The 16,725-nt window shown below is 33.3% G+C and overlaps 1 protein-coding gene across 1 annotated transcript in view; it reads left to right on the forward strand.

Moving 5' to 3' along the window:
- The first annotated feature begins 684 nt into the window (after window positions 1-684).
- Window positions 685-16,725, forward strand: part of LOC132608347 (transcription factor ORG2-like) — a 71,621-nt gene continuing 55,580 nt past the window's right edge. Inside the window, exons 1-4 of the mRNA XM_060322382.1 lie at window positions 685-691; window positions 830-997; window positions 2,587-2,831; window positions 3,922-4,022. Of these exons, the coding sequence (XP_060178365.1) occupies window positions 685-691; window positions 830-997; window positions 2,587-2,831; window positions 3,922-4,022 (521 nt within the window). The remainder of the gene's footprint in view (window positions 692-829; window positions 998-2,586; window positions 2,832-3,921; window positions 4,023-16,725) is intronic.

The following is a 16,725-nucleotide window of genomic DNA, read 5'->3' on the forward strand; positions in this document are numbered from 1 at the left end:
AAGCATAAATAATTTGTAAAATTGGTGGTCGTAGGTAAACTTAAAATAGAATAGACTTTATGCAACCAATTAAACTAATGACACATATACACTAGGAATATTATAAATAGTCTAAACATTTTGAGTGTGCCATTAGAGCAAGCTGATGAATATTGTGAATATTCAAATAAAGAAACGTGCCTCCACGTGGAAAACCCAAAAGGCTCGTGCCCGGATGCTGCAAACCACACGCCCTCAAGGTGCCCAAAATAATTAAGTATTTTTTTCCGCGGTAAAAATTTATTCACAACTGATATTTATATTAAATTATGTTTATATACGAGAATTAAGTTACAAAATAAGGAAAGAGTAAATTTTGCGTATCCCCAACTTCGACCGTTTCAATATTTGTAGTATTTAAACAATTTGCAAACGTTTGCTAGGAAGTGGTCAAGTTAATTTTGTTTTACTCCACAAATGAAGAACGAAAAGAAGAATAAGAAGTAGAGGAGTTTTACTTGAAACTTGCAAATATTAACTACAAGTTAAAGATTTTGAAAAATTTAATCTTACTTATCTAGAAAAGGCATGGGACAAAGTTCCAAAGGAGATTTTATGGAGGTGCTTCGAGGCTAGTAGTGTACCTATGACATACACTAAGGCGATCAAGAACATGTATGATGGAGCCAAGATCGGGTAGAGACAATGGGAGGTGACTGGAGCACTTCCTAGTTGTGATGTCGTCGTACCAAGGGTCAGCTCTTAGTCCGTTTTTATTTGCTCTGGTGATGGATGTTTTGACGCAGCAATTAAATTCAAAGTGAGATGCCCTGGTGTATGTTATTTACAGATGACATAGTTTTGATTGAAGAGACTCGCAGCGGAGTTAATGCTAAACTGGAGGTTTGGAGACAGATCCTTGAATCTAAAGGGTTCAGGTTGAGCAGGACTGAGACAGAGTACTTGGATTGCGAGTTTAGTGGATTGGCTCATGAGGATGGCGTCTTGTACTTCGATTGTCATAGAATTTTGTGCTAGTTACATTTTTTTTCTAGACTGCTTTGTCATGCTTATTTAGCATTTTTGCCTTGGGTTCGTTACTTTTATTATTATTATTTTTTCGAACTGCGTACTTTGCCTTTCTTTGAGCCGATGATCTATCCGAAACATCCTCTCTATCTCACAGTAAGAGTAAGGTTTGCATACACTCTACCTCCCCAAACCCCACTTTGTGGGATTACATTGGGTATGTTGTTGTAGTGCTTAAATAATATAGTAAAAATTGGCTACTAGGTAAAATTAGCACTCCTTTAGGTGATCATTGATCCAATCTCCCATACATAATTCAAGCCTCGTATTGTAAAAATTTCCAGTGGACTTTATTTATTGCTAAACAATAAAAAATTATCGCTAATTTTATTTAACGATGAAAATCAATAATGAATTATCGAAAAATCAAGTTATCTAAAGATATTTAGCAACATATTAGCATCAAAATCCATAGTTATCTTTTTTTATTTTTGTGATTGTGGGAATATTATTCTCCTAGAGCTCCGGATCCGTGGCATTCTTTTTCCAACTCATCCATAATAGTATTTGACGCGTTAGCTAGTCAAAGCAAATTGCTATAGTTTATTCTTTAGCAAATTAGTGAAAAAAATTTAGTACCAACTTAATTTATTCTTTTGCAAAATAAATTAGTGAAGAATTTTAGTCCTATCAACTTATAATCGCGTACAAGACGTTGACTCTATCTGGATATCCGTATATCCGACATTGATTCCATTGTTGAAGAATAAATTATTTTCCTTTCATTAGATGAAAAGTCTTTTTCAGCTCACAAGAAATTTATTTTCAATAATTCAAAATAATACGCAAAAAATTATTTTGTTATAATGCTAAGATATTAATTAAGTCCTTGTGTTGATTACGAATATCAAGACTTTAACTTCAATACTTTGACAATATAAATAAATTTCAAAATATTAAATCACTTATATGATAGTCACAACTCCCACGTACGTACCATTCTTAAAATGAGGAACTACTAATATGCTATTTCTATAAGTCAGGGCGGAACTACAATTCAGTAATTTTGCTCAGACCTAGTATATGTATTAATTAAGTAAACATTTTACTATAAATCCTGCTATTACTATGTATTTACTTGATGCCGTTGTATGCAGGGGCAAAGCTAGTAGAGGGTTAGAAGGGGTTTCATGTGAATCCCTTTAGCCGGATTATCACGCTACATATACAAGGTTAATCCATTTTTTTTTGTATATACAGTAGAAGTAGATGATGAGCCACCCTTGACGAAAATTCTTCCGTCATTGACGGTAAAAACTCATAAATTTAAAATCCTGGATCCGCATATGATACTAGTACATGTAAGTAGTAATTAAAAATATTGATAGTGATAAAAGTACTATACAATTAGTATGACATGTATTAGTTAAATCTTAAGACTCCTAGTATAAATACACGTTATATGATTGTCACAACACAATCATACATCAAAATTGTTCGAAAATAATAAGCAACATTTAAGCATAATGTTTGGCATTTCTTCTCCATTGTTTTCTAACTTTGGCTTGTGTTTGGCAGATCCCACAATGAACCAAGAACCAAACACAATAGAAGAAACTCCAGAAAATAATAATATTCCTATTCTTCGTTACTCATCATCTAATCCAAGCATGGTACACAGTGAATCAACTAAGAATTTTGATGAGATGAATAATGCAATAGTGAAGAAGCTTAATCACAATGCAAGTGAACGTGATCGGAGAAAAAAAACTAATTCCTTGTATTATTCTCTTCGTTCTTTGCTTCTACCTTCTGATCATACGGTACAATTCTTTTCTCTCTTTTTTTCCCCCCTCTTGTTTAACGTTCCTCTGATTCTTTTTTGTGTTCAAATTTGAATAAATTAATGGTGAACGTCTCAAATTCAGAAAGTGATATAAATGCATGAGACTGACATTATTTTCTGAAGTATAATTTTTTTTTTTGTAAGTATAACCATATGGTCGGAACCCGCTAAGAGGATTAATCCAAATTCAAACGTGCCTCATACTCCCTCCGGATAAAAAAAAGAGTCCACTTAGCCATTTGTACATCCCTTAAGAAAATACTAACTCTTAGATAAAAATAGGTAATTTGACTAAGCTATCCCTAATTAAATAGGCATTGAGATTTGATCATATAACAATTAATAGGGGCAAAATGAAAAAACAAGGTTAATTCTTTCTTGATTTGCTAAGTAGACTCTTTTTTTTATCCGGAGGGAATAGTATTTATTAAAGGGGGGCACAATGCTCGCCGCTAGAATTTTAGACCTCTGATTAAAAATCAAAGAATCTCATATATCCCACTATACTCCCAGTTCAAAAAAAAAAAAAAAAGAAAGGAAGAGTAGTATTACATATATAGCTTCTTGTTTGCCTTTAGTCAAAAAGGGAAGGGAAACAATTGCAATATCCATTTTTTTGACGGCTTATGTCGAGATTGCTTTTAACTTGACACGTTTTATTCCATGCACAGTCTAATTACCTCCTGGAGGCCTGGACTTGCCTTTTCGATAGCATCGACCCCTTAGCTAACCAATCTCAACTGACAGGAGTGAGACACATACTACCACGTAAATTTTATTCATGTGGAATTTTTTAAAAATAAAATAAGTTTATACCTTTTTAAATTTATTAACTTTTCGGATCATTCATTTCAGACCGAATTTGTGAAACCAAAAAATGGCTGAAACTCCATTTACTTATCCCACTTTGTATCCCATGTATTAAAGATAGTGAATGTTTCGATTGGTAGTTGGTACATTTTGACTTGGCATCCTTTATTTCCTTAATTCTTTGTATGTTTATCATATTCTTAATAAGTATATATATGCTCATGCAAACTAACCCATTTTTTTCTATCTTTTCACAGAAAAAATTAAGCATTCCAGCCACAATAGCAAGAGTGCTAAAATACATACCAGAGTTAAAGAAAGAAGTGGAAAGACTAACACAAAAGAAAGAAGATCTCACATTAAGATGTATCCCCAATAAGCAAACAATAAGAGGAGGAATTCAGAGTTCTTTATCAGTTATTTCAGCAAATAAAGTGGGAGATAGAGAAGTTATGATTCAAATATCTATTTTGAAGAGCAATAAAGGTTCATTTGCTGAAGCTCTATCAGAATTAGAGGAGGAAGGACTTGCATTACTAAATGCATCTACTTTTGAAACTTTGGAAGATAGAGTTTTCTACAATTTGCATTTTCAGGTAATTAATATGAATAAAATTGACTCTCTTTCTCTTCTTCATCTATCTGCTTGGATTGAATTTAAGTTATATATATATATATATATATATATATATATATATATATATTGTGAAAGATGCTTGACTCCTTATCATATGTTGAGCACAAATTGCAAAGAGGCTCATAAAAAAATGAATCTTGGGCCTAACTCAACTTCAAAAGTTAGCGTAACAAGTGAGGACTGCCCAAGATCATATAAAAAGTCCAATCTTCCTTTTCACAACAGATGTGGGACTCCAGAAGGAGATTTATAGACTGAACAATATAAAATGAGGCCCAACGGCGGGTAAATAAGGAATTTTGAAGAGCATTACTCTGATACAATAATAAGAAGTGAGAATTGATTGTCAAGACCATATAAGGAATCTAATCTTCTTCCCACAGCTGATGTGGGACTTAACATATTCCTTTTTCTCAAATTTCATGACAAATATAGTTAGTAACTTTGGTGCAATAAAGTAAAAGTTCAGTAACTATTTGTAAAATTATCCTGAAAAAGGAGGCATATCAAAGGTTTTTGAGGTTCAAATGTGCTAAGGATCGAACGAGATAATCTCATAATTAAGTTTGTCTAGAAATACAGGCTTATCAAATTGTGAACTTCACAATCAATATCTATGTTACTTATAATATACTGTGTGTGTTGATCTAATTTTATTTTATTATATTGAACAGGTGCAAGGAATATTGCCAGTTAACGTTCAAATACTAAGAGACAAGCTCTTATCGTATTATGAGAAGGAAGACAAGCTATTACAACCTTGGATTTTTGGTTCTCTTACTACGTAGAAGCTTCTATGGGAACACATTTTTTTTAAATTTATGTTGTTATATATGTGAACATCAGATACAAATTCAAGAGATAAGTGACGAGCAAAATATAGGAATAAAAATAAGCTGGTATTCCATTATAGAAATAGTATCGAAAGATCTCCCACGACTGGGCTTCTCGTTTTTTATGTGTCGATCCCACTGGGACTAGAATTATTATCAGTTATTTTCTCTTTGGCTAAAGTGAAAATATGTGTATACAACGTGTTTTCCTTAAGCCCAAAAATAAGAATTAATGGTGATCTACGTATTAAAAGTTATAAGAAAAGAGTGACATTTGCAACAACAACATATACTTAGTGTAATTCCACAAGATTATGAGCAACGAATCGAGTAATTTTAATTTTTTTTACCAAAGGAAAAAGGCAAAAAACTTCCCGATTTTGAGATGATTCTTTTATATTTCTCTCCTTAAATAGTACCTGTTATTGAACATAAATGTTAATTTACTTCGTTCGATATAATCATCTATTTCCTAAAAATCAATTGACCTAAGTCATTCTTCTTTCGATTAGCTATAGTCTAACGATTGTAGAAGCACATTAAGAGTTCAATCTAAAGTGCATGTTTCTAAGCTGACAGATTTGAAGATATTGGAACTTCTCACAAAATTATTCTTATAATTAATTCTTCTCTCGAATAAATAAATTACAGGAAACAGTTCAAGTGCATGTGATCGAACTCTATCACTTCTCTCAAATATAATGGAGTCAATCTCTTGATGGATAGACCGCAAAACATATACAATAGGTTAATCAAGAAAGTACTGCAGTCTAAATCAAACATCATCAAGTTCTCATAAAGGTCATTTCATAAAAGAGTTCACGTTGTATATAAGCAATTAAACAGAAGAAGAGAAAATATGACAACCAATTTAATTATATGAAGAATGAAATCTCTCTCTCTATGGTTCCTTGGCTTGAAACTTCAAGAAAATGTTAAAACTAATCTGTGTCAGGATATTCTATTTAGACACTCGAATTAAGCTCTGTTTCAATTGAACACCTTAACTTCTAATAAAGTGTCTCAATTAGACATTTTCAGTTCAATTTTTTTTTTAACTTTTTTTTTTTTTTTTTTGTGTGTTTGCATTCATTTATTAGGTAGTTAAGTTAATCACATAAAATATTCCCCCTCCTTTAATTATATATACACATCAACCTCATGTAGAAAATGTTCGGGGTTTTACGGCTTATTGAGGCGAATGTGTATAATTAAATGAGATGACTTAGTTTAATAGACGATTGAAAACACACGAAAAAAGTTTTTTAGAATTTGTACTGAAAGTGTTTTATTGGAACACTTTATTAGGAATAGAGGTGTTGAAACATGACTTAGTTTCAATATCTAAATGAAATATCCTGACAAATTTAAGGAGCTACCTATGTATTATCTCTTCACATCAAATGCATGCACTTCATAGTTCGATTTGGATTGGTGTTTATGTCAAAACCAAAACTAAAACCAAACCAACTTAGTCGGTTTAACCAAACCAAACCAAGCCAAATATAATATACATTTATCGGTTTGGTTGTTATCGCTTTGGTTCGGTTATTCGGTTTTTAACAATGCATAAATATATACTCTTTTCTTCTTCTTTTTTCTACTATTATTCTTTACATTGTACCAACAAATAAAATGACAAATTTTTTTATTAGGTAAATGTAACATCGATTCGTTAAAATATTCTCAGAACAAGTTAAATATATTTAACTATACAGTGCCTTGTGATAATTCTATGTAAGTTAGAATACTCAAATACTAAAGATTTTTGAAACTTTATCTTCCTATGGTACAAGAAAGATTGGCTAATCCTTATGGAAGAAAAAGATGTGATTAAACTTCGTGAGTTTCATGGTAATTTCGATCTAATTTAATACATTATTTATTTATATATATAATTATAAAAATTAAGTATATATTTGTCTATTCGGTTTGGTTTTTTCTTCTGTTTTATTTGAACAAAATCAAAAATCAAACCAAATATTTTTGATTTTTAAAAATTTAAAACCAAACAAAAAAAGTATCAATTTATTTAATCGATTTGGTATGGATCGATTTTTAACCAAACCATTGTTTGTAATATTAACCCTATGTATGCATATTAACTGAAAAGATTATTTTCTTGATCTGCAATGTTTCTTTTCATGAACGGTGATGTTAATGTTTGGGCAATTTGCACGGTTGCCCTCATTCGGGGGGTGGTCTTTAATTTTTGCCCTCAAATTGCTGGTCATTAATTTTTTTTCCTTCGTCTAAAATATTCCTAGAAAAAAAAAATTGCAAGGCGGAGTTTTGTAGCAAAATTAGGTCTATTCGGGCAAAAATTAGGCCTAACTTTTTTAGGATTCCAGCAGAATAAAAAAATTCCGCCTTGCAAAATTTCGCAAGGTAAACTTTTGCCTTAACCTTAAAATTCTGCCTTATAGGCATAACTAAATTCTGCCTTAAGGCAGACTTTTACGGCAAATTCTGCCATATAAGACAGAATTTTCACGAAGTCTTGCCTTGCGAAATTATTTTTTTTGTTTTTTGTTTTTACTGAGCAAGGGTTCGAACCTAGAACCTCAAGGTATTTTCAGCCACTTTTTTTTAGTGAAGGACAAAATTAAAGACCATCAATTTGATGGACAAAAATTAATGACCGGAGCCTTTGAAGAACAATCCGTGAAAAAAACATGTCTATGCTTATGAAAGCAAATAACGGGCCGGTTAAAGAAAGCTATGCATCACGAGAGACGAACGGGAAGAAAAGGAAAATTTACTTGTCATAGCTACCTCTAAGACTTATTTATGAATAATAACTACTTTATTTTTTATTTAATTTTCATAGCTTTATTTTTCCAAAATTGCATTCCATAACTGGTCCAGTAACTTTCAAAATAAATACACCTCTCTATATTCTCCCTCACTATACATTTAAGATTTTTCATCTTTTCCAAACCCTAAAAATATTCTCTATCCTCTCCTCTCCTTCCCCTCCCTCCCTCCTCCATCTTCACCACCAATGCCGCTAGCACCACCACCACCACCACTACTACCATCTCTATCTCCATCTCCAAACTCGAGAAGCTTAGGTTTCTAGTTCTTCAGATCTGAACACCATATGCTTCATGTTGTTGCTTTAGAAGAAGATAAAGTTAAACATGGTCATAGAGTTGTGTTTATCGCAAAAAAAAACAAGGCGAGGATCATCGAATTACATGGAAAAACATATTCCTTTTACAGGGTTTTTGAGTAACAAGGCTATAGAAAATCCAGGTCCTTTTAGTTGATGATATGACACCATTTCATCTAGGAGTTGAGCATATTGTGGAGATTTTCGTTACTTTTATTTTTCATTTTTCTTAAAAGGAACTGGACCCAATGTTGGGGAAACAGATCTGGCCATTTGTTCTATTCTCGGTGAATGTTTGACTCTCCTCTCCACCCTTTGTTGACTGTATTCTCCATTTTTTTTTTATTGTACATAGAGTGTAATTTTTTGTATTTTCACCGGATATATGACCGGATTTGACTGTATTCTCTATTTTTTAGTATACTTAGAGTGTATATTTTATATTTATTTCTATATTTCGAAGAAGAAATTGTGTAATTGAATAATCAAATATAGTGAATGTTCCAACTATAGAGCCTATTTTTACTCCACTTTATTTTCACGATTTTATATTTCATTGTATTTCAATATATTCATCTTTTTTTTTTGGTGTAAATATAGTGAATGTTTCAAATATCGAGCCTATTGTTACTCCATTTTGTTTTCATGATTTTTGTATTTCGCTGTATTTCAATGTATTCATCTTTTTTTGGTGTAAATATAATGAATGTTCCAAATATAGAGCCTATTTTTACTCCACCTTGTTGTCACGATTTTTGTATTTCTCTGTATTTTAATGTGTTCATCTTTTTTTTGGTGTAAATATAGTGAATGTTTCAAATATAGAGCTTATTTTTACTCCACTTTGTTTTTACGATTTTTGTATTTCGCTGTATTTCAAGCAGCCGATGGGACATTAAAGGTAGCTACGGTTTGTAATTACCAAACTTGTAGCTATATATTGTTAGGAGCTAATAAAAGGTAGCTATTTATGTAAGTTGTCCAAAAGAAAAAATGGAAAACTAAGCTCAATATGGCTTGAGTTTTTCAAGCCCAAGTCCAAAACTATCTCCGGAGAAGTTTGTTGGAGCGAAAAATGCAACAATTTGCAATTTTGCATATATATATATATATATATATATATATATATATATATATATATATATATATATATGTATATGCTAAAATGACATGTTATAACTACTTAAGACTCTTTATTACAAAATATATAGATAATTTTTCTTATTTACAAAACATAACGATATTTTACGAAACATGACGGATTTTCATATATTTTTCGTTTTTTTTTTTCTTTTCAGAAAATCATTTTTTTTAAATTTTTTTTTAAATATATTTTATTTTTAAAAAATTTGTTTATATAAAAAAAAAATTTAACTTGTGTTTTCTCAAAGGCTTAAAAATTACCTCAAATTTTTGTGTATGAAATGTGTATGTGTGAGCGAAAACTTATGCTCTGAATATTGTATAAAAGTTGTTACAATGTTGTTGTAGTTGTATTAATTTTCCAGAAACCTAATATGAACTTTATATTAAAAAAATGTGAATAAAATTCTAAGTCTTGAGCGAGATATACACATTTCATATCATTCTCATACATAAAATTTTGAGCGTAATTTTTAAGCCTTGATCGAGATATACACATTTCATACACAAAATTTGAGCGAACTTTTTAAGCCTTGAGCAAGATATACATATTTCATACACAAAAATTTGAGCGATTATTTTAAGTCTTGAATGTTGTATCAAAGTTGTATACAATGTTGTTGTAGTTATATTAATTTTATAGAAATCTAACATGAACCTTATACACGAAAATGTGAGCAAAATTTTAAGCCTTGAGCGAGATAAAAATTTCCTACCATTTTCATACACACAATTTTGAGCGGATTTTTTAAGCCTTGAACGTGATATACACATTTCATACACTAAATTTTGAGCGAACTTTTTAAGCCTTGAGCGAGATATACACATTTCATATATAAATTTTTGAGCGAAAAAAATTATTTTAAAAAATAAATATATTTTTTAATTTTTTTTGTTAAATAATGTTTTTTTTTAAAAAGTATGTTTTGTATAGGATTTGTAATGTTATGTTTTGTAAATAGAAAACTATCGTCATGTTTCCTAAATATTTCTCCTTAATATGTATATATACGCACTTTACCATATATATATATATATATATTTGAATTTTGAACCAAAAAAACCATAATTAACATTTAAATAAAAAGAAATAAAGCGTTTTACTTGTAAGTTGTAATAAATAAGTGAACCCACTTGGGTTCATCACACAGTTTGAAAGCTTGAAGTCAAAGTGGGTTCATCACACAATTTGAAAAATTTTGCATAATCAGGACACTTAAAAGATAATTACAAGTTATAACTCTATTTAGTAAACATCGAGCAGTAACTCAAAATAAATACTCAAGTAGAATTTGATCACAAGCGAAATTATATTGGTTAGTCTTTGTTGATATATATTTTATGTCGAGTCAATCTGTGCAATAGTACAATTTAAAACGAATCGAGTAATAATATTTTGATGTATATAGTGCTAGTTCAAGAAACTTAAATGCCAACTAATACATTTTAATGTGTTTAAAGTTTTCAGCGTGGAGCAACGATTCATGAACAAAGTATTTATTTGTAGAGCTTACCGAAAGTCCAGTCAAGTATTTGATTTTGCATGCGAGACAAAACATTAGAGAATTATTTTATATTACTAACAAGAAAACTCTCCTTGTGGCCTGCTTCATAAAGAACATATTATGCAGACAAGAAATTGAAAAAGCATATTGCACATTCATGTATTATTCACTTTACACAAAAACACACTTTTAAGCTTCAAGTACGATGAATCTACCATGCCGTCATTTCCCTCATGTTTTCTATTTTCCTTTCACCCAATTCTTTTTTCTATTATTTCGTTATTCAGATCCACTAGGTCGATTAAGTTTGATTAGTATCAGGTAAAGATCCATTAAAAAATAAAGCGTTCTCATCAAAATTATAATTCTTCATTTTCAGAACTCAAACCTGAAATATCCATACGTATGTGGAACCTAATGTACAATAGCATACTAAAATCAAGCTGCTAATGTGGTGCTAAGTATCCGTACGTGTGTGGGTGTGTGGAACCTCTTGTGATGAACCTAAAAGGCATGTAAATGTGTGTATATCTTAAAACCATGTGCTTAAATTTTACATTGAGAAAAGACATCTTTTTAACCTTAAACTTGACAGCCGAACTCACTTTAGCAACTAAATTTAACTTGTAATTATATACCCCCTTATTCAGTATGAAGTGAAATAAATACCACCCTGAGATTACAATACCATTACCACAATAGAAGGTGCATTATACATGCGCCATCAGTCATGTCACTGCCACGTCAGCACACGTCACTACCATATCAACAAATCTAAAGATTTCAAGCTTTTTCATTTATTCTTTCTTTTTAATTTCTTCCTTCATTTATTCTTTCAAGCTTTTTCATTTATTCTTTCTTTCAAGCTTTTTCATTTATTCTTTCTTTTTAATTTTTAATTAATTTAATTTATTATTCACACTACACCACCGGTCACTGCCAGCTTTAGAATTTTCAACAAGTTGATAAAGAAATCGAATATATAACCACAAATTAAAGATTGTCTCTTGTTTGAGTTAGAACTTAACTGGGTTTTGTAAAGCTTTGTTGGATTAAATGGGAGATATCAAAATTTGACAAAGCTTTGTTTCAAGTCACTCTCGAAAATCGTCGACGGTGATTTTCAACAACGATTTGGTTGGGATGATTTGATTTAGGAATTAGGGTCATTTGTTTGGGAAGTCAAATTCGTCTCTTCCCATAAAAAAATCTTGACATTAAATTTGCTCTCTTCAATTTATCTAGAAAAAGAAAGGAGAAAAATTAAAAAAAAAAAAAAAAAAAGATGAGGATAGAGAGCAGCGGCGATTTGCGAGGGATTGGGGGAAGAAGGAGAGGGAGGGGGGCTCATTTTTTATTACTATTTTTTATTGTACAATATACACACATCCTCTCTAGATGTCTTGCTTCTCTCTGGGCATATGTTAGCCAAACTTACGCCTGCCATGGAGAAGAGGATGCGCATCCCATCCGAGAAGGCTCTAATGGCGCAGGAAACTCAGGCCTTGTAAGCTGGAGGGCAGCGAGGTAAGAAAGCCAGCTCAAGTTCGGTTATGGTAGTAGTACCCTGCTCAAATCTTGTAGCTGGTAACACTCCAATTTCAACTGGATCTAGATCCAGTGCAGCAATGAACCGGGGTTCAACACCGGCTACGGTGATTCCCAAAATCAAAGAAACAGTGGTAGCAGGCGATAAAACCCAGCAGAAACAAGCGCAACTAGTATGGGATCAAGTGTTACAGGCATCAGTGATAGAAGAACAAGCAAATTCGAGCAGTAGTGGGCAGAAATCATGGGCGGACCAAGCTGATGCGGATGTGGATTCACCCAGAGTGACGTGTTCAGTTTGGGACAATTTCGACATAGCGAAGATTAAAAATGCCGGGTTTAAACTGGAATTTCTTCCTTCTATCAAGCATGGTGAGTCCTCTATAGTTGAAATTGAATTAGAGGATATAAGTACTGAAGTTGAGTTCTGGAAGAATGCAATTGTATGTTATGTACTTAGTGCCCATCCCCCTTTCACGGTTATCAAAGGCTATATTCAGAGGTTATGGGGGAAACATGGAATCAATAAAATTGTGATGCTGAAGAATGGGGTCATTTTAGTTCGATTTGATTCTGCTGTTGGCAAAAATGAAGTGATACAAGGGGGTATTTATCATTTCGATAACAAACCCTTCATAGTGAAACCATGGAATCCAGACATGGAATTTACTAGAGATGAATTGTACACTGTTCCTATATGGATTAAATTACTAGGTCTAGACTTCAAATATTGGATTCCTAAGGGGTTGAGTAAGATTGGAAGTTTGATTGGAAAACCGATGATGGTAGACCATAATACTGAGAAGAAGAATGGCTTGAATTATGCAAAACTGCTGGTGGAAGTAGAGATGGATGCTCAGTTGCCCGATGCAATATTTTTTAAGACAGAAAGGGGGGATTTGATAGAGCAAAAAGTCACTTATGACTGGAAACCTACATTATGCACTCATTGTCACAAGTATGGACATTCTGCGGCTGTGTATAGGAAGAAGAGTGCTCATATAGTTAAAGAGGTTCAAGAGGTGCAACCGATGGAGGAGCAGATAGTAAAGGTTGTTCAACATGCTGTTAAGCAAGCAATTCTACCAGTGCATACAACAGGCCAGGGATCACAAAGTAGTCAGGAGAATGTGGTTAAGGAAACACAAGGTCGCAATGGAAACCCGAGCAGTAGTAATATTCAGTAGATGGTATATAAACCAGTAGGTCAGCAAGTTAACAGAAACACTCAGAAGGTTAGAACTAAGCCAGTGCCTCAAGGTGCTCCTGGACAAGTAATTTGGGTGACTCCCATGAGGAATGGTAAGGTGCAATCTCAACAAACTCAACCAGTGAGCAGGACAAATACCTTTCAGCCTTTGAACAGGTTTGAACCAAATACAGATGGTGATATGAATGTAGATAGTAAGACCACTCCTCAATCCGGGGATGGTTAATTTACTAAGTTGGAATGTGAGGGGTCTTAATGCCCCAAATAAGCAAAAGGAGGCTAAACTCCTTTGCAATAAAGGACAATTTGGTTTAGTTGGTTTTTTAGAAACAAAAATCAAAAGTCATAAGATTGATCAAATAGCTGCTAGTTTGTTTGAAGGATGGCCATTTATTACTAATTTGTCTTGTCATTACAATGGAAGAATTTGGATCACATGGAGGCCAGACTACTATTCAGTGGTCCCCATATCTATGTCTGCCCAGGTTATTACTTGTGAGGTACAATACATACCTCTAAAAACTGTCATTTCACCTATCTTATGTCTATGCATACAACACTAAAGAAGAGAGGAAGGACTTATGGGATAGGTTGGTGCTTCATCAGAGGGGTTGTACTAAGCCATGGATGGTTCTCGGTGATTTCAACTTAGTGCTCAAGGCTGAGGATAGGATGGGTGGGAGTTTAGTGACTTGGTCAGAAGTAGTGGACTTTCACAATTGTGTAGAGGAATGTAAGTTGATTGAAATGCCACACCTAGGGAACAAACTCACCTGAAATGATAAAGGTACTGATCAAAGGGTGTTCTCAAAAATTGACTGGGTCTTTATAAACCAAGAATGGTTAGATGTAATGCCCTTTTTGTATAGCCAGATTCTTGCTAGAGGGCATCAGTGATCACTACCCAGCCAAAGTATCTCTAGCTGATGAAAGACCAAGGGTCAAGAAGCAGTTTAAGTACTGCAATGTTTGGGCTCAACACTCACAGTTCTTAGACTTAGTGAAAATTGGATGGAAGATAAGAGTGGAAGGGTGTAAGATGTTGCCAATTGTGAAGAGACTGAAGATGTTAAAGAAGAGCCTGAAGAAGCTTAATTCTCAACATTTTAGGAACATTGTGACAGAAGCTCAAGAGGATAGAATTGCACTTTAGGAGTCTCAGAGGAAATTGCAGACTGATCCTTTAAGCTTGGAATTTCAGCAAGATGAAGCCACCAAGTACCAACAATTTAGGAAATCATCCTACTTAGCTGAAATGTGTTTGCAACAAAAGAGTAAAGTGACCTAGATACGGTTGGGGGATGACAATACCAAGTACTTTTACTCAGTGATTAAACATAGAAGATTGCAACAAGCTACTACTCAAATAAAGAATGCTCAGGGTGATTGGCAGTATGACCCAAATGATATTGCAACAGTATTTGTTGACTACTACAAAGAGCTGTTGGGCAGGAAAGCACAATCTCAAGTTAGAGCTGTTAGTTTTTTGATTTAAAATGGTGCAATTCTCTCCATTGATCAGCAGGTTGATCTAGTAAGACCATTTACCAGTGAAGATATAAAATCTGCTATTTTCAAGATTGATAGCACTAAGAGTCCTGGGCCTGATGGCTATGGAAGTGGTTTTTTCAAAGCTTCATGCGAGATTGTAGGGAAGGACATTACAAGAGCTGTATTCAAATTTTTTCAGAATGGGAAGTTGTTGAAGCAGATTAACTCTACCATTATAACTCTAATACCAAAAGTGAACAGTCCAGAACAAGCAAGTCAGTATAGGCTAATTTCATATTGCAATGTATTTTATAAGTGTATATCAAAGCTGATTTGCACTAGATTGAAGGTTGTTGTAAATCATTTAGTAGCTGAAAATCAAGCTGCTTTTGTCCAGGGTAGGTCTATGATTCATAATGTTCTGATTTTACATGACCTACTAAGACATTACAATAGAAAGACTTCCTCACGATGCTTAATGAAGATAGATCTCAGGAAAGCATATGATATGGTCAGTTGGGAGTTTCTGGAGGAAGTACTGCAAGGTTTTGGATTTCCAAGGAAGTTTATCATGTTGGTTATGACATGTGTAACCACTGCTAAGTTCTCAAAAAGGGTAAATGGAGAAAGTCATAGATATTTTGAAGGTAGAAGAGGATTGAGGCAAGGTGACCTAGTATCACCCCTCTTATTTGTGCTAGTGATGGAATACTTGTCAAGAACACTCAAGACCATGAGTTGCCTATCTGACTTTAAGTATCACCCTATGTGCAAATCTTTGAATCTGACTCATCTTATATTTGCTAATGATTTAATGATCTTTTGGAAGGGTACAGTAAGTTCAGTTAATAGGGTGATGGAGGCATTAAAGCATTTTAGCGATGCCACAGGACTGGAGGCTAATATGGATAAGTCTAGAATTTTTCTAGCTGGAGTATCTGATGAAGTTAGGGATCAACTCCTAGTCCGGACTGGATTCTCAATTGGTGAATTTCCAATTAGATATTTGGGTTTGCCTTTATCCTCCAAGAAGTGGAGTAAACTGGAGTGTAAGCAGCTAGTGGATAAGATTATTAATAGAATCACTTTGACTTACTCCAAAAAGCTCTCTTATGCTGGTAGGTTGCAAGTGATAAATGCAGTTTTCTTCTCAATACACAGTTTTTGGGGGGCAGTCTTTTTATTGACTCGAAGCATCCGGAAGGAGGTGGATAGGAAGTGCAGGGAATACTTGTGGGGAACAACGGAGATTAAGAGGAAGGTTTCACTAGTAGCTTGGGATAGAGTTTGTTATCCAAAGAAACTAGGTGGACTGAACATCAAAGGTTGTAGAACCTGGAATTTCCTCGGTTGGCAAGTTGTTGTGGCAATTAATAGTAAATAAGGAATCCTTGTGGGTAAAATGGGTTTATGGAATCTATATGAAAGCACCGGAGGATATTTGGACCCATAAAGCTCCTCAAGATAGCAGTTGGTACTGGCGGAAGATAAACTCTATAAAAGAAAGCATGAAAAAATGGTATGTGCATGATAAGTATAGTCTCACTCACAAAAGTGATTATTCTATCACTAGAAGCTA

Source organism: Lycium barbarum, chromosome 8, assembly GCF_019175385.1.
Source record: "Lycium barbarum isolate Lr01 chromosome 8, ASM1917538v2, whole genome shotgun sequence".
In the NCBI taxonomy this organism is placed as follows: Eukaryota; Viridiplantae; Streptophyta; class Magnoliopsida; order Solanales; family Solanaceae; genus Lycium; species Lycium barbarum.